General features: G+C 38.6%; 2 protein-coding genes across 12 annotated transcripts in view; one reads left to right on the plus strand and one right to left on the minus strand.

The window, feature by feature from the left end:
- The window catches only part of PHF3 (PHD finger protein 3), a 52,928-nt gene extending 47,617 nt beyond the window's left edge, over window positions 1–5,311 (plus strand). For all 11 annotated transcript variants that reach the window (XM_054630580.2, XM_054630575.2, XM_054630572.2 and 8 more), the window contains one exon: window positions 1,006–5,311. In XM_054630580.2, the coding sequence (XP_054486555.2) occupies window positions 1,006–3,176 (2,171 nt within the window). In that variant the 3' untranslated portion in view covers window positions 3,177–5,311. The remainder of the gene's footprint in view (window positions 1–1,005) is intronic.
- Window positions 5,312–5,595: 284 nt separating this feature from the next.
- EYS (EGF-like photoreceptor maintenance factor) overlaps window positions 5,596–23,695 on the minus strand; it is a 792,123-nt gene continuing 774,023 nt past the window's right edge. The window contains exons 48-49 of the mRNA XM_054630570.2: window positions 18,472–18,633; window positions 5,596–8,384 (exon numbers count right to left, since the gene is read on the minus strand). Of these exons, the coding sequence (XP_054486545.2) occupies window positions 7,186–8,384; window positions 18,472–18,633 (1,361 nt within the window). The 3' untranslated portion in view covers window positions 5,596–7,185. The remainder of the gene's footprint in view (window positions 8,385–18,471; window positions 18,634–23,695) is intronic.

Here is a 23,695-nt window from a genome sequence, read left to right on the forward strand (position 1 = left end):
ATAGTATTATTATAATAGTTTCCTTGAAAAGATAATTATTTCCCCTTGCTAGATTATGGTGATACTTCAAAGATGAAAATATTAGTGTTTAACAACCTTGTTTTATGTCTGCTACCTTCTTTCTCTAACACAGGAGGCTTTGTAGGTTTCAATATCAGTAAACTGAGTCACACAAGTAGACTGTGGTAGAAGGCATAAGTTCCAAATTGATACTCTCAATTTAAAATAGTATTTTTCATTATTTTAATTGTTTTTATCTTTTTTCTCAAGTATTCCAAAGTTCCTTACAAAAAAATACATTGAAAGTTTAAAACATAGATGGGCAAGGAAGAAAAGGTCTTGAAAGGGCACTCACTTGATCTGTGTACACCTGAGTTACTTATATCAGTTTATCTTAGTTATAAAAATCAGTGCATAATCTTTCTTTTTGAGATAGGCCGGGCCAAAATGAAGATAGAATGAGCTAGAACTCTTTTTTTTTTTGCCATTATATGGAACAAAATAGATGGTGAGGAGATGGGTAATAGTATGCCATGAGGGAAACATTTCTGAAATTGCTCCTGGTAAATCTTGGAAGAAGTATGTCTGATACAAACTGATGAGGAGATTTTTTGTTTGCAAGTGTTCTGTTTACTTTTTTTTCCCTATTATACGTTGCTACCACTGCTACCATGTTGTAGCTGAGTTAGACTGATGTTTAACTTTCGTGCTGATTCTGATGAGATTAGATATCCTATCTGTCTCATATTCTCTGTTTGGAAGTTATAGTGTACTTGAACCAATCTTAAGTGGCAGTGCTTGAAGTCATACTTTTAATACTGGAAATACATATTTTTATGATTTTAAGTATTGTTTATGTTTAACATGACAAGCAGAACAAATTCAAATGCCATAAGATTAATACTTTGATAGTATATTGTAAGTATATGGGGGTTATTTTTGTTAAAATTATTGCCTTAACCAAAATACAAAGAGATGATAAATTGCTGTTGCAATTCTGTACAGGGATTGAAATACATCGACCAAATTTATTACTGGGATTGATAATTCGCCAGAAGATGAAGAGGCAGATTACTGCTGTTTCAAGTGTAACCAGCAGTTTTGCAGATGAAGCTGCTGAAAGTACCTTGAGTAGCTTGCCACCAGAGAAGAAAAGCAAGCCAAGCAAACATGAAGTCTCACATCATGATTTGGCACTAGAAGAAGAAGAGGAAAATAATTTTTTTAATTCCTTCACAACTGTGCTACACAAGCAGAGAAATAAACCACAGCAGTCTAATACAGACGATGCTCCAGCAGTTATTGAGCCGTTGGTGGAAAGTACCAAACATGAACCACCAAAGCCTCTCAGGTTTCTTCCTGGAGTCCTGGTTGGATGGGAAAATCAGCCTTCAACTCTGGAGCTAGCAAATAAACCCTTGCCAGTTGATGATATTCTTCAAAGCCTGTTGGGCACAACAGGGCAGGTGTATGAGCACAGCAAGTCAGAAGCAGGTCCTAGTGAAGACATACCATTATTAAATGAACAGGCCACCTTGAAAGAAGAAACCATGGATGTTGCTGATGTAACTGCTGAAGCTGGTGAAGCAAAGACTGGTTTGGATGATCCTCAAGAATCCACTAATGCTGCTGCAACTGTGGATGCAGCAGCTGTAGGGACCTCAAGTTCTGCAAGAAGTACTGGTTCTTTGATAGGGCTGACTCTTAAGGGAAAACCTCCAGATGTCTCCACAGAAGCATTTTTAGCAAATTTGTCTGCTCAGGCACAGAATAAGGAAACTGAAGAAAGTAAAGAAAATGACCCAAAGCGACAGATACCAGACAAAGATAGTGTTGCACAGGAAGTTAGAAGGAGCACAAATTCCAGCTTTTCTTCCTCATCAAATTCAGGAAAAAAGCCCAGTGAGAACAATGTTAATGTAGGCTCTGCTGAAGGTACTACTGCTAATACCTCTAAATCACCACCATTTATTAATCTTAAAAGAGACCCACGACAGGCAGCTGGACGAAGCCAGCAGACTAATATTTCAGAAAACAAGGATGGAGATGTTAGCAGAAATGAAGACCGACAAAATGCTTCAGGAAATGATCAAGGAGAACCAGAGAATAAACAACTTTCTGGAGAAGGGGGCTTAAACCTGTATCAAAGTGAGGCACAAACCAATGAGACACCGTTCAGTTCAGCTGCAGCTAAGGCAGATAACACAGTTGCATCACAAGCAGAAGATACCAAACACTCACAGGAAGATGGATTGATGCAAAACATTGAAACAGTGAACTCATTTAGAAGAGGACCAGCCGCAACTTCATCTCATTTTGAAACTGAAAACTCTTCTCGTTCTGAATTTATTTCCAAAGTCCCAAGCCCTATTGCAAGTGGCAGCTTCTCATCTGTTGGACCTCCACAGCAGAATTTTCAGCATTCTAAATCTAATCCACCTGGATTTCAATTTCAGGCTCCTGCACCTCATAACTTCCCTCCACAAAACAACCCTATGTTTGGATTTCCTCCTCATTTACCACCTCCGCTTCTTCCTCCTCCTGGCTTTGGTTTTCCTCAAAATCCAATGATGCCATGGCCACCAGTAGCTCATTTATCAGGTCAGCCACAGTATGCCGGACCCATTGCACAAGGGCTACCAGTGGCTCACAAACAATCAAGATTTTTGGGACCAGAAAATTTTTTTCAGAGTAAAGACAGTAGGAGACCGGAAAGACGCCACAGCGATCCTTGGGGCAGAGAAGAACAGCATTTAGAGAGAGGATTCAGTAGAGGAAAAAATGATCGACAAAGACCTTACAGTGAAACCCATCACCAAAAAAAAGACAGACATGAAAAAGAATGGAGCAATGAAAAATACTGGGAGCAAGATTCTGAGAGAAACAGGCGCAGAGACAGAAACCAGGAAAAAGAGAGAGAGCGGAAGAGTAGAGAGGAAGGACAGAGAGACAAAGAAAGAGCGCGATCCCCACACAGTGATAGAGCTGCTGATGGAAAAAGCCCCAGAGAGACTAGAAATCCAGAAAAAAAGACAGAGAAGCCTAAAAGTGATGAACAGGCTCATGAAAAAGATAAGGAGAGGGAGAAAAGCAAAGACAAACATAGAGAACGAGAAAGTGAAAAGAACAGAGAGAGACATAGGGACCACAGTGACAGAACTAAAAGCAAAAGGTAAAAAGATGCAGGCAGTCTTTTAAAATCCTATTTAAATAAACTGTTAGAGTAATGTTGTAAAACTTTGTATGACAAAAAAAAGAGAGCCTGCTAGGATTGTGCCATCGTTTTTTATTCTGTGTTGGTGTTTTGCAGAAACAAGTCTGTGTTTTGGTACCACTCAACGTACCAATACTCATCCTTTTTTTCATTATACCAACTATCGCTAGAAGTAGGAGTTGAATATTTTAAAAATTTTACATTGCTGTATATTCAAAATTTTAAAGATTTCTTTTTATTAATATGCAATAAAGGCTTAGGAATTTTCTTAGCTGAGGAAGTTGGCTTTAGTCAAGTCTGCAATATAGTTGCTGCCTTTGGTAATTTGTGCTCTCTTCTGTTTTAAGATGCCCTGATAATTTTAAAGGTCGTTTTCATACAATACCCTTGTTTTTAAATTGCACTGTTTTTAAAGACTGCAGCAAAGCCTCAGAATCCACATGTTACAACAAAATGTAATATGTTCAGTGGTGTGAAGAGTTTGGGTTTTTTTTTAAATTATTCAGTAGTACAAAAAGACCTCAAGTATATTTGGTTATATTATATTTCAAGTTTTTCCTAAGCATCTGAAGCAGTTTGTGACCAGAAATTGGAAGGCTGAGCTGCTCGAATGTTACTGCTTTAAACTGCACTTGTTTTAATAAGAAAGCATTTCTAACCTAAATTCTTGAAAATTATTTGTAGTAGTAAATTCATTTCTCCCACCATTTTCCCTGCTTCAAAAACTTGAATACCTAAGCTTGTACATTACTTTGTGTTTTGCTATCCTTTTTACTGTAAAATGTAAATATTTTAAGGGATATTTTGATTCTAAAATGATAAAACTTTCTCACATACTGTGTGTGTTTGATTTCATAGCTGTGAAACTGTAGGCTAAATGAATACAGAAGGCTGAGTCACAGAATGCCACATTTGTTGTACACTTTATAGCTCGGTTTGTTTTGAGTTTTGGAGAACAAAGAGGGGGGAGAAGGGCAAAAGTGTTTGTACCCGTGGGACTTCTGGTAACTTGGTATTTTGTGGACTACCATCCAGCAGTGCCAAACAACATGCAAATGTGAAAACAAAATCACCTACTCTTATACTTTTTAAAATACACTGGGCCTCCTATTGAGTCTGTCAGAAACAACAAAAATATTCCACCATATAAAGAAAAACTGAGGTTTATTGTTCTGGTTTTCAGTGTTTTGTTTTTCCACTTTGAGTACACAACCTTACTATGCTGCTGACAGAGCATTTTGCACTTTGCTGTAGAAAAGACTCTTCTTTCCAGAAAAGTCTTCCCAGTTTAACAACATCATAATTGTTAGTTTTAATTATAAATATATTTTAAGGTCAATTTTTACTTGGATACCTTGCAAGTAACTTCATGGTCAAACTGGCTAAAATTTAAAATATTGCACTGAATAAAGGAGGTGGTAGACTTTTATTAAGTGATATTTTTTCAGCTCATCGTTGACAAGACTAATTAAAAAAATCCTCAGTAGCTAAAAGCGACATTCAAACATCTTTAAAATAAAACTAGGCTTTTCCAAATTAATTCCATGGTCTGTAAAGCAGTAGTGCTATTGAATATATCTGGTAGTAATATACATGTGTTTTGTTGTTTAAATATTTGCACTGAGTTCTGTAGGCACAGAAATGCACCAAAACATTGTTCTCATTTTTGGAGTAAGTTTTAAATTGACAGCTCTGCATATGAAGATTTTCTTTTGATCCATTCAAAAGTAGTCTACTCCAAGGTCACTGGTGATCTGCCTCTCACATGTGCATCCATCTCTGCTCTGAAAATAAACTGGAAGCAGTGAAAATTGCAACTGCCTGTATGGAAGGGATGGGAATGCTTTCTGCCAGAACTACCAGAAATAATTTGTTTAAAAGAATATGTAAACATTTTTCAAGTTTGCTGAGTGCTTTGCCACCTGCCTTGTGTATGTAAAACCTGAAGAGAGCCACAGTAAAACAGCTCTTGAGGGAGAGTTTTGTTCAGTGTTTAAGTTAACAAACAGCAAAAGTCTCCAGGATTTATTCCAAGGATGTGCATTAGTGTAATGGGAATAAATCCTGCTACTACAAGAATAAAGGATTTTACTTTTCCATTGCCTTCAGTCACTCTCCTTCCAACATTTGTGTTTGCTGGAAGTGCTCTGATTACTTGTTCCTTGTTTTACACCAAATCACTGCTCAGATCACACAAGGCAGTGTGGACTGCTGAGGAACTGGCAGTACACCAGAAGCCCCAGAGAGAACAGGATAAACCTTAAATATGCTCCCTTCTCCAGCATCACGTGGCCATAAAAGCCTCTACCTAGATGAAACTGAAAGAGAAGAATCTGGGACAGCTCAAATGTCAGGTGGGCTTCATGAGCTGCCTTTTCAGAAGAGTTGCAGAAGCTCTGTTGCATCAGGCTGATCACTTGAGGGCTCAGAGCAGCTGAAGAAAATAGAATGAACCTCACAAAGTTGTTCACAAATGCTTTATGAAACATCTTGGGGTAGCTCCCATGCACTTCAGTTATCTTTAAGTCGCCTGTAACTGACCTGACAGTGCTTTCATTGCCACAGGTTAAGTATGGTGATGTGGAAGCAAGTGTGTGTCACCCAGTTTTAGGTGCTTATGGCCTTTGCCCTATAACATACTCCCCATCCTCACTTCCCTCTCCACCCCAAAACAGTTACTTGTTTCTGACAGGTATATGCTGAAGACTTGCATTCAGAGAATTTCCATGCAAGGAGGTAATGGTTTGTTATGTGCTTTTTAGCAATAGTAAAGTGAAAACGGAAAAGATACAAATCAATCACTATTTATTTTTATTTAATAATTTTACTAATTTAGTAAGCCAGCAGTCAAATGAGAAATGTAGATGCCATCGTATATTATTGGTATAAGCACATTAAGATAGATAGAATTTTAAATTTTTGTTGCTCCCTAAAGCAGAATATAAGACAGCTTTATGAGAAGGAATTGATTTTTTGTATTTATGTATGAACAGCTCTATTTACTTTTGAGATTATCAATTAATGAAAAATATATTTGCAGAAATTTGGTTTACCATGGCCAAAACCTCTGTACTCATAAATTATTGAAATGTCATTTAGGGGCATATAAGCCAGGGTATAGGTAAAGTAGAACAGTTCTTGGACTTTTTAAAGTCTTAAGAATAAAAGTTACTCGTAGACAGACTGCCACATTGCAGTTATAAATCATTAAAGCCAAAGGTTTTCATGTAGTCAAATAGGGGAGACCTCTGCTGGAGAAAACCAGGAGGCCTGTTTTCTCTCTCTAAAACTATATATGTTTTTGCTCTTTAAATCATTCTTTAGGAGTAATATTTTAGCGGACTTAAGAGAGGCTTGACTTCTACCCTCTTACATATAATACATACAGGATGGACACAGATAGGGGAGTGAGAACAACTTTCTTACCTAATTAGAGTCTTCTTGAGCTTAACAAGTAATTATAGCTGTTGCATTTTTTAAAATTCTCATTACAATAAATGAGGGTTTTGCCTCAAGCACACTGTTTCTTCCTCCACCAATTTCAGTTTTTAGACTGGATCTTAACATTACAAAATAAACATTTTAATAATATTCAAGAGTTGGAGAAACAGGTAACAGTTTTCTGTTCTCATAAAGCAACAAACAACACTTGAATGATGGTTGGCTTTACAAGCTAATCCCTACCTCTTTGTTTACAAAACTATTTCCAACACAATAAAGAAAAAAAACCCTTCAGACTTTCCCATTATTTTAAGGTAAATGCTAAAGAGTATATATAAATAATTCTATGAGGAAAACAATTGATCATATTTTATATGTATATGTTATTAATACTCCACATAAATTTGTCCCTTATTACTTTTTAAATGCTATCCTGTGTTGGTTGCTGAGTCGTACATTGTCAGCTAACACAATAAACAGGAGGAAAAGGAATTTTACCTTTTTAATAGAGTCTCGGACAGTTTTTTCAATTAATTTCCAGAATTTCCATCATGAATGTTGTATCCTTCTGCTTTCATTAGCTGAATCTTTTTAGAATCTTGGAAGAGCACAACATCTTTAATCTTACCAATGAATTCCTTCTGGAAAAGCCCTGTAGTGACTATATTGACTTTCCTGCCAATTTCAAACCCACCAAAGTAACAAATGCCACCGTAGTTTAAAGCAGTGTATTTTCTTTGTGGGTCAATATCTTCAAAAAGGATTAGTTCCTCATCAAGATAAACCTTAACACAAGTTTGGTTTTGAACTACAGTAGTGAAATGCCATCTTCCATCAGAACAGGTTAAATACTTTCTGTGCATTAGAGGAACAGAGATTCTTTCTCCAAGATTAATTACAACTTTTAAAGTTCCATTGGCAAGACCAATGGCAAGGAAGTCATTATCTTCATCTTCACTTTTTCCCATCCACACTATTAAGCCTTCAGTTTGATTGGTAGTAAAATTTAAAGAAAGGCGGCTGTACTGGAGGTCTCTTTTTCCATAAAAAGGATCTGTGTATTTAATGTAGGAGTTACCAACAAACTTTGCTATATAAAATTTGATTTTGTTATCGCAGTACTTACCTGTCCAGCCTAGTGCACATGCACAGGTATATGAAAATGAAGAAGGTTGAGGAATACAAAGTGCATGAGACCCACACATGTTTTGTGAACAGTGAATGGATTGTTCACACTTGGTCCCTGTCCAGTCTTTTGGGCAAGAACAAGAAAAGCCTGAGTTTACAACTTGACACGTTCCATTATTTTTGCACATAGTGTAACCACAATCTGTTCCATCACAGTCACCAATGTTGGCTCCACCCTTGGGGTCAGTCACGGTAAGATTCAGTTCCCTGTTGTTTATAACCATTTCTCGAATACAACCAGTGAAACCTGTGGGCTCATTTTCTATTGCCATTGGATTAACAAGGTTTAAGGAGGATACCCCTCCAACAAAAAAATCTGAGTGTGTGTCTAGTGCATTCATTCCAGGACTGGCTTTTTGAGTAACGTTGATACCATCCAGGTCCAGGTAGCCTTCATTACCAACTCTTCCTGCATTAAGTAAGTGCCATGTATTTCCATTTGTGTGGACCTTCTGAAGGGTCTGTAGGATGACTGTTCTGTCTCCAAGGTTGTAGCGTAACTGTGTATATCCATTTACTAATGATATACATAGAAAATCACCTGTATAAAAAAACAGTATAAAATATTTTTAAGTTTTAGAGGGATGTACCAAAGAAAAACATATTAATGATTCTGATGCTTTCCTGCCTGCATTTCCTTGTACCATCATATCTAAATCACACAAAGGGAAATGTTCCCTGATGAGCTGCTTTTAGCCTTTTTTTTTTTCTTTCTCATTATTGGAAACCGAGTTCATGTTTGCCTCAAAGTAAAAAGCCCAGCCTTCTGGAATGCTCTGCTTTTGTGCAAAGACTAGGTAACTGAGATAGGAGAAAACAGGATCACTTTGGCATCTAGGAAGTGTGAATCAGTGTTCCCATCGAAAAGAAAAAGGTTTTGGCCAAGTTACAAAGGCAGAAATACTCTCAACTTCAGTATGTTGAATAAAGGCTTGATGGATTTGTCAGTTTAATGAACAGTTTTGTCTGCACCAGACATACTCTGCTTTCCCTGAAGGCTCCTTTTCACAACAGGGATGCTTTAGGTTTAATAATCTGACAACTGTAGGAACAGATATGCTTTTTATTGCATTGTTCTTCTAGAGGCCTTTGTGACAGGAAGTATTAGAAGGGGTTCTCTCTCTTGTACTATCAGTGTTTCTGGCCTTATAGGCAGTGTAAAAGGAGAGAGTACCACTTCAAACTGTACTTCCAAGCATGAAAAAGGAAAACTGGGAAAGGTTAGGAAATGGGAGACGGAGAAGTTTGTAAAGGCAACAGTAGAGCCTAATAGGGGAAGGTGACAGGGAGCAGAAGAGAACAGCAGAAAAGTCTGCAAATTAAAGTTTTGTTCTCAAATTTTTTGAGGTTTGCCTGTGCAATTTAACTTTTATATCTTACTTTTGGAAATAATAGGCATCAGGTTGTTATCCATTAAACTGGTAAATATGTTTGTTAAATTTGAATGCAAGCTTTCCTAATAGTTACCAGTCCAGTTTCCTTAAAGATTAAACATTCCTAAGGGTGGACCTATCAGAATGATGAAGTTAGCTTTCATGTGTGTTTAATTTTTGAGTATTTCTAATCCTTGGATTACATTGCCTTTAGTGAAATTGAATGGCTTAATTTACTGGAGGCTTGTGAAAGTTGCCGAAATTATACCTCCCTATTCAGGAGATGTTCAGGTTGCCATTTAGGCAGGCTAGAGGTGTTTTAGTTGTATTAGTGGCTGTAGAGCACATCATGCCTCACCTTCCCTGCTCCAGAGACCCATGGGAAGAACAAGAAAAAAGCTCTTCCTTCTTTCAGCTCTGGTTATAGCAGAGCACTCCCTTTTAGCTTGCTAGTTCCAGTTGTGATAATCTGGTTTACTTCCCTGTATTTAGTGTTCTTTTCCAAGACCTTCCTTGTTTCTTTTTTTCCAGAAAATTAATATGATTTCCTTCACTTGAGATTTCTCCTGCTTAGTGATGTGGCTTTGTGTGCTTGATTTTTCAGTGCATATTTTGAATACACTCATCTTGCTTTGTTTCAGCAGTGTACATAACCTGCTTGTCTATGTCTTTTATCAGGCCCTCAATCCTAGGGTGGGAAAGGAGCATGAGGAAAAGCTTCTGAGCCACCTCTTTGGCAGCCTTCGATCCCCTCTCCTTCCTGGACATGCAGACTTGTGTAAGGACACAAGTACTCATATTTTGCTGTCTAGGAAGGAGGAAAACATCTGACCAGGGTTGCTGTTGCATCTGACCTGTAACCAACACCCAGAGAAACTGGCAGTTCTCCAAGACTTCCTGGCCTGCAGGGGAGGGTTTTGGTGGCTTTGCACATTTGACAATAATCCGTTTTGGAATCTTATTTAATCTTATTGCAAGAAGAAATCTGTGTTACTGAATCTGCTGTCTACAGTGTAAAGAGGTTATTGCTGAATACTCTATTCTGGCACAAATTCGAAGCTTCACTTCAAACTGGAGTAACTTCTTCTGCTACTTTTGAACAAAAAAATTACACTTTCAATTTCACCTCTCCTTGAGGCCTTTCTTACTCCTCTGGTTAGACCCTATCTTTTCACAAATGACTTTCCATTTTAGTTGTTGGCAAGAACAACAGAGTGTTGAGATAAATTTCAGAATCTGAAAGTTGATCCTAGGGTGCAGTCAGTATTTCTCCATGAAGTTTATCATATCAGAGGTACTATTAGGGACAACTGGCTGAAAACATCTTAGAACTGTTGTGCAAAGTGCTGTGTGTTCACTGTCCAAGAAACTTCCTCTGAAAGTGAAGGGAAATGATGGGCTTGTCTTTGATGCTTTTCAATTTAGCAACCAGTAATATTTTCAACAAGGGATCTCCATCTGCCCTGTCTCTGAGGGCCAGATTGCACAGCTGGAGCCTGCGGAGGCCGATGTCTTCATAGGAGTTGTATCACCAGTTTAAACAAATTGCATTCTTGCCACTGATTTTCTCTTCTCGGTCTCTGTGTAGGAGACCAAGAAGCACTACAGTTTTTACTATTTCAATTTGATCATAGCTCAGACCTGCCTCATTTAACCTGTGGCCAGAGACCTTTCTGAGGAGATTGACTTTGGTTAAGCATGAAGGAGATGACATTCTTAGTTTTTCCAGCACTAGACTCTACAGCTGGTCCCTGCTTTCTTGAAAATACAATCTACACATAGGACACACAACTTTGCTTCTGGTTTTTTAGATTAGCAGCTCATTTAATATGGGCTATTAATCTCCATCAGTGGTGTCATAAAAGAAACAGACTCCTGAGACAGGCACTCACAGTTGTTCTTTTGTTCTGCATGCAAGTCTTTGCCCAACCTGTTGGATGCAAGGAGCTATAAGGCAACCTGTGTCAGTAAGGCTGAATCTTTTTTCTAAGTAGGCTGTTGTAGCTTAGCTGGGCCTTGAAACTGCAACATGTCAAGACCCTGGGCATTGAACAAAATTATTAACAACATTTAGTTCTCTTCTGATGCACCTTCTTGCCCCTGTAATACTCCCTGTTTCAGTAAAACAGTGATTTTTTTTTTTAATAGCCTAAATGCTAATTCCCTTCTTCTCAAGGGAAGGGAATTTGTAGCAGGTATTGCCTTAAGGAAGAACCTGTTCTGGAGATAAAACAGCACTTCTACCTGCAACTCCTAGTTCAGGGTTTTCACCAAGTGACTGAAGGTCAAAGTTGCTCTGCCTCAGAGTGGATTGTCTGTATTTCATATTAGAAGCCAGAACTCCAAAGCAGGGGTGAATTTTTCTTCATAACTTTATTTTCACATTTTTCTTATGTGTACAAATCTCACCTGCTCCTGTATGGGATGTCAGAATTCCCAGAAGGCTGGTCAGCCCTGTGTCTTGAGCAGTCAGTTCCTCTTTACTGGGAGATAATGAAAAGTCTCCTAAAAGTACCTCCAAGTGCTACTGTGAGATCTGGATTATCTGTAGTACTATCTTCTTGTATGACTTCTTATGATGAATTCTGAGTGCATCACAAAATTTTTCAGCTTGCTACTACTATGAATATGTATGTAAGTCTCTTCAACAAATTGGTTGCAGTCTCACAGTCAAATTTTAAATGCTTCCAAATGGTAATAATGCCTTTTCATGTTCAGTCTTTATCTGGAGATGCAGATGTGTCTGTATACCCCCATTCTAAGATCATGCTCAAGCAGTATCAACTCTCCATGCTTCTATGTTACCATAGGAAACTCATGTGCATCATAATTTGTCAAAACTAGGTACAGTTGGAGATGCAGATTTGTCTGTATACCCCCATTCTAAGATCATGCTCAAGCAGTATCAACTCTCCATGCTTCTATGTTACCATAGGAAACTCATGTACATCATAATTTGTCAAAACTAGGTACAGTTGGAAATGCATTCTAGGAAAATTGCACTCTCTTTGGAGATGTTCTATTCAGGCCAGAAGCACCGAAATAAAAAATGTAATTTTCAATTTACACAGCTGTGTTGGGCAAAGATCTCTGCATTTACTGCTGACACTACCGAATATGCCTGATACAGATGTATTTCCTAGGAGGGCTGAACACAATGTCAGCCTCTCAGCTGACAAATCAGCTCATGCTGAGCTGGAGCAGCATCCTGGATGGTATTTTTAACATTTCTGTTTCAAGGTGTCTTCCCCACAGTGACTTCAGTCTATCCTTGTACTCTGGGGTGTGTGTGTAAAGCAAGGCCTTTCTTAACCTGTTAAAAGAGTACCTGAGGTTTTTCCTATGGTCCATTGAAAATTAAGAAGGATTTCCCACTAGTTTGCATGGCCAAAGGAACTTCCAGAACATACTTTTAAGTGACCTTTGTAGTAGTGGATGTAATCTTGTACTCAGTGGCGTTCATTTTTTTGCTGCTATTACCATAGTCTCAGTGATACACAGATGCAAGTGTCTCTGAATGCTCCCTGTGTGTTCAAAGTCACTGATTAGTCCTGGAACTACTGAAGATCTAGATTCCTTTAAGCATGTGTTGTTCATCTTTTGTCTCATCCTGTGTTACTGAGCAGGAGCCTCTATGCTAAGCTGAAGACAGAAGCTTTGATGAGCTCAGTGTTTCAGCAGCTTCTTGCAGCTTAAGCATCCCAGGAGCCCTACACTGTGGTTTCCTGGTCACTGAATATCTACAGTCTTGGTTCCTTTAGTTGTTTCAGAGCTCTGAGACAGCACCTCTGGGTGTATGTTTGCAGCCTGTGCCTTCTGCTGGTTTTACCTCACCCTTCTGTCCTCTAGCTCAAGCCCAGAGTGCCCGTTTCTATCACTGTGGTACAGAGTAGCACTTCCTCCACTCTCCTTCCACCATTTTTCCAGAAGTTGTTATTGATCACTGGCACCATCTTGGTGGCAGGGTGAACATTTGAGCCTTTTATCCTCATAAGCAGTAACATTGATGGGAATCACTCCCAGTTAATGAAACCTTTTACTCTAGGTTCTGCTATGTGCTCATCTTCATTCCAAACTGACCTTGTTAGCCACCATAATGAAGTGCCTGTGTCTCGAGCAGTACTACTGCCTCGTATTGGCATGATACATCCTGTAACCATCACAGCTCCAAGAGCCATCTGCTCACTGCTCCTTCCTGCCTTGCTGAGCTGAGTTCACATTGCTTTCATTCTTCTTCTTCACAGTGTTCCTCTCATCCTGCTCTCTGTATGATTTTCCATGGACCTGAACCACAATCTTGTACACTGTCACCCCTTACATATTGTTCCAGGAGCAGAACTTTTCTTGTCTAGAAGGAGTTGAAATAGCCCTATCAGCCTCCAGCTGAATGGCTACAATCTGTGGCCAAGGAAGGTGATGCACTCTGGTATCCACCTGAGAGGAAACCTAACTGACCAGCAGTTGTCCTTCACATGCCTCCTGAGCATTTCCACTAGCCAGAGTAAGGCCCAAGGCCAAGGAGAGAAAAGGGAAGAAAAGAAAGGGCTATAGTGGGGTAAAATGAGGGAACAAAGAACAGAGAAGAGATGAGCCTTTTGCCCACCCTCTGCAGCTTCTGCTATTAATTGCTATCTGGTAATATGTCAATGTGACTGAAGCTGCCTTCCTTTAAGTTTGTAAACCTTGTCTTTGCCCTTGTCTGAGTGTGTGCATGCAGTTAGGTACCAGCTGGCTGACAAGGTAAAGGAGCTTGTTGCAGCTGTTGTAACTTGATCTTTCACCCAGGGGTGACCATAGCCAGTGCCCCTAACACGCATTTAAAGGAGTTACCTGGATATGCTTTCATGGATTATTATAATTGATTCTGCTCCATGTGTGGAGTTCTAGCTCATGCAAGACTGAAAACTGATGTCAAGTCAAGCCTGTATATTTCTCAAACCATTTAAAAAAATCAGTGTGTCAATAGGTAGAGTCCAGTTTCAGTTTGGAGCACCATCCCATAGCAGGAAGAACATAGCTGGGATCCAGAGCGACCTTGCAGACAGTGATGCCCATGTGTCTGCAAGGGGTGGGCACTTATCTATTTGTAGATTAGACTATTCAGCCTCATCTTTCCAAAACGTGTTTCTTCTTTGTGAAGAAATGTACTGTGCTTCCTTTAGTCATCACTGTCACCCTGGCACGTTTTGGCAGCTGGAAGGAGCCACCTTCCTTGAGCAGCCTCAATTTGCCAAACATTTTTGGTTTGCTTGCCAGTGTCAAATGGGTAACAATAACACTTCATATGCAACAGATTTCAAGACAGTGGGGATGTCTGTTCTGTCACACAGCTACACAGCTGGCTGCCAGTTCTGCTTCCTACACTGCTGATTTAGTCCATACAAATGATTCCAAAACTAGTAACAAAGCAGAAATTATGTCCCTGTCAGCTAAGAAAATATGGCTGCGAAGAGAAAAAGACTTAACCACTCAAATTCTTGTTTTAAAAGTGAGTGGATGATCAGTTTCTTTCTGATTAAGAAAATAATACCCCTGCCTTTTAGGTATTTAAAAGTTCTGAATATTTCCAAAAGATTTTAGTCCAGTTCCATTATTCAGTTTTCATCATAAGCAATGTTTTAGAAAATCATGCAGACATCACATACTTGTACTGGCATTCTCTTATTTTCATGTTACAGATTTATAAACTGAAATGCCTTAAATACCAGGAGTTAAAGTTTTTAGGTTTTTCAGACCAGGTAGGTGACATAATCTGGCTAAAGAGAGACAGAGAACTGCTGTTGCAAATGTTGAGTGTTAAATTTAGCATGAGTCATCCCATTCTGTTTATTGACCTGACTTCATTCTTAGTCACCTAGCATGACTGTTCGTTCACATCTCTTAGGGGAGCAAACCTTTCCATCACCCTGGCCTGAACTCTGGAATAATGCAGGCAGTCTATGGCATATTCCACTTTTGATAACTAAGGTAAAGCTTCAGTAATACTGTGACTCAACAAAAAAGCACGGCTGCTTTTAAACTGCCTTTCACCCAGAGTGCCAAGGCCTCCAAACATATAGAGTGGCTGCTGTGTAAATGGACTGACTTATATACCTCATTCAAGCATTTGATGGGCATCCAGCAAGCCCTGTCTGAATTACAGGCTGTTTAATCATTAGGAGTTCATGCTTTCATTGGTAAAAATAGAATACACTGCCCTTGAGAAAATGTGAAGTGAGCTGGCCTTCTACAAACAGTGTGCTGGACTCCACTTGAGTTCCATAGTGTTTGCAGAGTCCTTGCCCAGATGCAGTGCATAGAGCAAGTAGTCAAAAGGGAGGAAAAAAGTTCCCTTGTCTTCAAGTTTCCTATCTTCAAGTTTCTGAAGTCAACTCACTTGTTGGGTTGGGTTTTATCCCTAACTTGTTATTAATATTGCCAGCCACATAAATTTTGTCAGAATTTGGAAATTATTTTCTTAGGGCCTGCAGAAATCCATAGTACTATACTTAAAGTCAGGATGCACATTCAGAAATAGCTGACAAAGCAACAAAATAGATGACTGGCAATTATAGGAAATTAGGCTAACAGATTCACAGGATGCTTTCCATTTTGTGCCAGTTTCTGCGGTGTTTAAATCTGTGTACTGGAATAGTGATATTTTTAGAGGAATAGAAGCTGGGACCAGTAGATCAACGTCAAAGTAAGGAGACTAAGGAGACTTGCCCCTTCTAGAAAGTTCTCTTATGTTCTTTGGAAAGAAGAAAGCTGGAGGAAAATGTTTCAACAGACATCTTGTGTTTTTTTCTTCACCTACTAAAGATGTGATTTTATTTTTAATGATGGGAGGATTATTCGGTGGCACATGTCCCTGAAGGAAAAGTCCCAGTGTAGTGTTTATGTGGGTGACAAACCAAGCTGATACATAACTGTGCTACTCAGTATCATTGCTAAATTAGCTGTATAGTTAGCTCATTTCTTTAAAAAAATAAAATGCATTGCCTAGTGAGGGAAAAAATTTTGAATTATTTCCTATTAAAAAGGAATTTTAGAAATAAAATCCTGTGATTTCAGCAATTAATTTATTAACTCTTACATAACTGTCTAAAGAAGAAACTTTATTTGAGTTCTTTCTAAACTAATCTTCAACAGAAAGCTGTATCTCATCTGCTGGCAGCTAAGAATACTTCTAGGTTTTTCAATCTAATTCTGGCCTGGATTTGGCACGATTATATGAAGGCAAAAATAAAAAGCCAGGTGATTAGTTTTTCCTGAGTCTTTCAAAACTAGAGGACAGTAGAAATAAGAAATGTAAATAAATCTCTCTATATAAGAGGAATTTTAGGAATTTTATTTTGAAATTGAATTGCTATGATTCTAGAAAATGATTGAAAGAAAATATTCTTTCCTGTTTAAACTAAACACTCAGGAATGGCAAGAGAATGAGGGCAGGTTCAGGCTACACCACCCCTGACCCAAGTTAAACATACTTAGCACTCTCTTTGATGCTTCCAAAAGGTATTTAATTTCATTAGATACCAGCTGCTTCCATGACCTCTGACTATTCTTTCTGAGAGAGATCCTTTTCTTCTATTTGTCATGGCCCATGTAATGCTTTAGTTTATACAGGAGAGAACAATTCACCAAAAATCTCAGAATTTGGCCTGTAAGTGATAGAACTATAAAAGATTCATTGTAGAATACAGAGCTCTTTGGTAATACATGTATTTTTATTACAGATGCTCCATATATTTTTCTTTGAAGCTGCTTCTCTCTATGTGGTTGCAATTAGAATAAGGCAAACAGGAGGTGTCAGCAGTGTATGATGCATTATCAACCTGTTGAAACATCTGTGTGCACAGTAAAGTGCCGGTACATTTGGCATACATGTGTTTATATGAATTTGTGGCTGTTTATTGAAGTGTCTTAGAGCTTTAGACTTTGAACAAAGGAATGTAAAAACAAATGATCAATAATTAACTTGTTTTGTCATATAAAGCATAATTTTTGCATAAACTACTGCTCAATACAAGAGAAAAATCTGCTCTAAGATGATGTTATGGATGACATAATCCTTCTGTTTAAAAACCTGCAATCAACATTTAAATGCAATTGAGTATGGTAATAAAGTAATTACAAAAATGTACACCTTAAAGACTAAATTTTAGAATGTACTTACACTATCAAAGTATGTTTTCATGACATGAAGTTTTAGGAATGATAACTTAGTAAAATTTAAAGTACTTCTATAAATATTTTATTTAGATTTATTTGTCACTCTGCATATCTGAGAAATGCAGAATTTTCATGTTTTACATGCTGCACCAGCACACTTTTCAACATTATATAATAAATAGCTACACTTCTGAGAAGCCTCATTTGCTCTGTTCACTTTCACTTAACTTGTTTGATGAGTTTTCATATTGCTTTGGTTTTGGTCATTTAAAACACTGGTCCAGCTCCCTAAAGTGAGAATCTTAGTGTAGCTCCTAAAAAGCTGGCTGAGGTCACTTTCAGGGGGAAGTGCTTTCCTGAACCATTAAATAAGTTCACTAAGTACTTTTTGGCTTTGGACTATCTTAAACTTTGGTTTTGAATGTTTTTTTCTTATAAACTTGATTATTTACAGTTCAAATCAACTGTAAAACACAGTTCTGCATACAGTTCTGTCCCCAGCACAAGAAGGACATGGAATTATTTGAGATAGTCCAGAGGAAGGCCATAATATTGATAAGAGGACTGGATGAACTCCCCTACAAAGACAGGCTGAGAACATTGGGGCTGTTCAGCCTGGAGAAGAGAAGGCCACTGTGTGGGGACCTCACAGCAACCTGCCAGCATCTGCAGGGAATCAAGGAAGCCAGAGAGGGACTTTGTCAGGAACTACAGCACAATGAGTAATGAAAATCTGAAAGAGAGAAAATTTAGGTTAGGTATTAGAAAGACATATTTTACGGTGAGGGTGGTTGGACACTGGAACAGGTTGCCCAGTGAGCTTGTAATGCCCCATGGCTGGCAGTGTTCAAGGCCAGGTTGGACAAAGCCTTGAGCAGCCTGGTCTGGTGGAAAGTGTCCTTGCCCATGGCAGGAGACTTGGGACTAGATGATGTTTAGGGTCCCTTCCAATGCCTTAACATTCTCTGATTCTGTGATAAAACCCAGCCGCCATGGGCAGCGAGTTACAGAGACTGAATGCCTGAATCACCCCAACGTACTCCCTTTCTTTCTCACAAAAGTACCTGGCTGTGTGATAGCAGCAAGCTGGAATCCCCTTACCTGACTGAGAACCCAAATGCTGTGCAGTGTAGAACAGGATCCCATCTGGAGAGAGAGGCTGGAACTGCAGTTTAATATGGGTCTTGTGCCGGATATAAAAGGGTGCAAATGACATCCATGATGATTCATTATTTCTGAAGGATGCATCACTAATGGAAATATCTGAAAAATGCAAGAGGAAATGTCTTCTGAAAGATATTTTGAGAGGACTGCATTATTATGGAACCAGTTATTTTGTATGGTTTTTAAATGCTGTACATAATACTTCCCATTCTTCCATTTTCACAGAATAAAAATAACCTAGATACAAAATAAAACTTTTGATAATAGCAAATCAATGCCATTGTCTTCTGGGTTCCTTATTTTCCTCAACAATCAAGGCTGCAGTTCTAATGCAAAATAAATGTGAGCTTGTTAGCATTCATTTTTAAATAAGTATAAGTGTAAATTTCACATTGTTTAAAAATTGAAATGCAAAATACTGTTGCAGGAGTCAAAATAAACATTTCTTTTCTCACCATACAGATGAAAATCCTAGTGGAGGATTTGTAATGAGCTGCTTTGTGTGTGATAAGAATGTACCTTTTAAGTAGGAAGTATTCATTGATTGTTCCTGAAATTTGTTTTTAGGATAATCATACTGAGATGTTTGATAATTCAAATCGTCCTATCTTATAGTGAAAGAGAACACTCACACAATTACAGTTAGGATGCAATGTACACTTTTGAGCTATACACAACTTATCATTCTGTCTTACCTCTTCCCTCAGCGCTGGTTGTTCATATACCACTACAAAATCAGGCTGGTTCAGTTGCCTTCAGCCAACTGATAAATTATTATACTTTTCTATAATGTTTATGTGACTTGAAAATTTTCCAGTTTTTCCCACTGTAACATTGCATATTTGAGATATAATTATCGTAGAATCAAAGAATCTCAGAATGGGTTGGCTTGGAAGGGACCTTAAAGATCATCTAGGTCCAACTCCCCTGCTATGGCCAGGGACATCTTCCTCTAGGTCAGCTTGCTCAGGGCTCCATCCAGACTGGTCTTGGGCACTTTCAGAGATGGGACATCCACAACTTCTCTGGGCAGCCTGTTCCCGTGCTTCACCAGTCTCAAAGATTTTTTTCTTAATACCTAATTTCAACCTACTCTCTTTCAGCTTGAAGCCATTCCCCCTTGTCCTGTAAATACACACTCTTGTAAATAATCTCTCTAATAATGTTAGTTATTAGCTAATTCAAGATCATATTAGTAGTAGTTTCATGTAGATAAGGTAGTTGTTAGTTTACTGTATTTGGGGGTTCACTGGAATAATCAAGCTACTTAGATATGCAGGGTGTATTTAGACCTGTGTGTGTAAAACTGTTTTTACTGTTTAGTTAAACAGCAGTGTTAAATGCCTGAGTTTTAAGTCTTGCCTTCTCACTTCTGCATTTCCCAGCTGAAGCTGTGCTGTTTCCCTTCTAAGAGACCAAAGTCTTTCCTCATTTTGGTGCTCCCAATTTCATTGTTTTATGGTGACTTGCTCTCAGTCACATATGCCTTCAGGATGTCCTTGAAGTACATTCTGGGATACCTTTTGCTATCTTTCACACTCAGGTTTTCTGCCCAGCATCTGCTGGTGAACCCACTCACCACCCAGCTGCACCTTGCACTGCCTGCCACAGATGGGCCTCAGTTATTAGGCTGGAATACAGCCAGCATGATGCAAGCTCTTGTCATTTGTCTATTTGTCACACCACCTCCTTCAGAATAGGGTTCAAGGTGTCCCTGGTGGACAGTGTCCAGCAGGCAGATGCATCACTGGAGAGGATCCAGATCTCTCACCTGTTATCAGCATAACCTGACCTGAGGATGCCTCTTGAATGGGCAGTAACTGCACAGCTGACCTTTTTATTAATTCCCCCTGGTAGATTACAGATAATATTTCTGAGGAAGGTACATGGATTTGATGGCACAAAATCTCAGTAAGTCTAAAAGTAAGTTGTAATCACTGGAATATCAGTTATAATGGATTTATTTAATGCTTGAATGATCTGAATCAGGCTTTTGATGGGTTATTTTTCGATCTATATATATATTTTCTCAAACCACTCCCATCCTAAGTATCACAATAGCTGTTATGCATGCTATCAAGGCTAGGAAGTGTCTGTAGTAATATATTACATAATGTCTAAAGCATGAAGTTCCTGGCATCTATACTTAAGAGTTCACAGAAACAGAAGTATTTAGAATAGCAATTACCCTAGATGATAAATAGTAATAAAGATTGCTAAACAGATTTGGTGCTGTACTTTACATCACTAAAACTTATTAACACTATCAGGTACAAAAGACAGAGTAATACTTTTTATTCCATATCGATTTTTTTTTCAGTAGGTAAGACAAGGCTCTCCATTAGTAGTTAAAATCCCTATATCGATGTCTTCATATTTAAAAAACAATCAATAATAATAATTCACTTTGTACATAGACTTTTTTTCATGCATAATTTGTAAGTCAGTCTCCTCTTAGCAGAATTTTGCACAGTGAGACTTACATGTGGAGGAACTGTGCCACAGTGGTCAATCGTATGTGAAAATGTGCTGCTGCCTGAAAGGTCGCCTTAGGCAAAGTGTGTAATGAGGTATCTGAAAGTGTCTATGGCAGATGCAGTGTCACTTTATCAATGACTTTGCTCCTTATGGAGGAAGCCTGGACAATGACTAGTGTGAGAGCAAAATCAGCAGGATTGAAATGCTACATTGCTTGTCATTGGGAGGGATATGAAAGGAAGATTGCTGTGATAAAGAGCCTTGAAGCAGAGAAAGAGAACAAGGATAAAAGATGATTTCATAGTATCAGTCAGAGAAAGAATTAAGTCCATGGTTTCATATTTCAGATAGAGTATTAAAAAATAAGACCCACAGCTTCAGCAACAGATGTCAGAATTCTTTAGTAAGGAAGGTATTATTCTGATTTATAGATATCAAATACGATACTCTATTTAATATACTTCATTCTGGAACTTCTAAGATGCATATATTTTATTTTCATTATCTATAAAAAGTATGCTTATTCCCGATAAATGTATCTTACAAGTGTCAGAAAGTAACATATTTTGCCACAATGCAGCAGGAGTAACTATAGGAAGTACTAGAATAACTTATAATTTTCTTTTAAATGTCCTGTAGATCCTGCAAGTACTGATTATATGCATGGAAAAAATCTGCCTTGACAGGTGCTTGGAACCCATACGTGCACACATATCCCAAAACAGAATGCATTGACTCTACCACAGTGCACAGAGGTGAGCAGGATGAAATTTCATTTTTGCAAAATTGCTTCTATAGACAGACAAGCTTTTAACGTGAAGAATATGACAATTCAAGCTTTTCAATTTTCTTTTATGGCAGGCATATACAAAACTAACACATCAGAGGCTGAGGTACTCTAATGCTGTTTTCTTGGCAGCAAACTTTGTTTTTCACCTAAAATAAGAAAATAAGAAGCTCAGCTAAACTTGCACAAGACAACACCTGTGTCACATATGCTTATTCCTGAGAAACTCCTTGCTAAAACAAATGAGGTAAATGGATGCCTTTGCTGATCCTATAAGCTAAATGGGTAGGATCTTTGCTGTGTAACTACTGCATTACTCACTAGAATGCTTAGCACTGTGGGATGCATTGTGACTACAGCAGGCATTTACACAAATACCTCTGTATCTGATTAATGGCTCCGTTTTCTAAGCTGAACACTAGTATCTGATAATGCTACACAGAACCACAGCATGGCTGGAAGGGACCACAGTGGATCACCTGGTCCAGCCTCCCTGCCCAAGCAGGGTCATCCCAGAGCCCATGGCACAGGGTTTGTGTCCAGACAGTTCTTGAATATCTCCAGTGACAGAGGAAATGTGAGTCACTGCTCAAAGGACTGAGACCTAATAACAAAAGACATAGAAAAAGCCATGTCTGGCTCATTTTCTCACTTGGGAAAGCCTGATCAAGCCTCTCCATGCCTGATAGCTGAGCTAGGGCAAGTGAAACATCAGTTCCACAGTGACGAGGAAGGTGTTAAGGTCCAGCTTGCAAATCAGTCTGTGAGTCAGGGTCCAGATGAAGTGGATCTTGATGCTGCTACACTGTAATTCAGCACAGGATCATGGGGTATTTAAAGCTGCTCCTGAAGCAATGCAGGAGGAAACTCCTGCTGGGGCTTCTCAACAAAGCTGTCTTTGAGACTCGACACCAGCCCCATCCCTATGGGCTGAGAAACACTCTCAGAGCTTTAAACTCATAATAGGAACTTATATATTGAACTCATATTTAGACACTTTAATCTAGGTGCTTTGCTTTAAAACTAGTTCCCACCATTACCTACCTACCTACCTACCTACCTACCTACCTACCTACCTACCTACCTCTGAACACTTTCACAAAGTAAGGTGGCAAGCACATTTTCAGCATATTGCTCATGCTCATAGGGGAAGTCTAAGTTATTTCAGAGTCATCCTGCTAAGTGCAAGTTAGCTGGCTGGATCTTGTTCTTGCTCAGTTGGGGGAGTGGAGGGACTGGTAAGTAGATGATTGAATTTGTATTGGGACACCACATCCCATGATGACATGGCTGACTTGGTGTGGAGGGTATTACCATCTCCTTCATTTTATCATACATTACTTCCTCTTGAGTTTCTATGTGATGTATTTGAGTAGGTAACTAATTTTGTTCTACTTGGCATTTTAAATTATACAGATAAATATTACAAATGCATGTTCCCTTGTGCCTGCCATGAATATGAAGTTTACTGGGCTGTTAATGATAAACCTGAAGGCTTAGATGGCCTTTGGGTAAAACTACCTTTCAGGTAAAATTTTAGACAACACATTTTATCCTTATGCAACGTGAATGCTGTGGCTACTGCTTAAACATTTTCTCATGTTGCCACAAATTTTCAAAAAATGTTGCTGGACACAAAGCTTGATGGGATTGGCATTGCTCAAATGACTAAAAGACAATAGTGACAATAGTGACAATAATCACTGTGACTCAATAGCAAATTGCCCTTGTGGTTAAACATAGAAACAAAAGTGTCCTAATGGTAACTATGAAACTATGAGACTGTGCAAGTCCAACTGCATTGTCAGGTAAACTCAATGTAAGTGTACATGACTGTGTATATAAGGTGTCTTGTCATGTACAAGTTGAGCTAAACCTTACTGTGAATTAATTTAT

The sequence above is a fragment of the Agelaius phoeniceus genome, chromosome 3 (assembly GCF_051311805.1).
Source record: "Agelaius phoeniceus isolate bAgePho1 chromosome 3, bAgePho1.hap1, whole genome shotgun sequence".
NCBI classification, from domain to species: Eukaryota; Metazoa; Chordata; class Aves; order Passeriformes; family Icteridae; genus Agelaius; species Agelaius phoeniceus.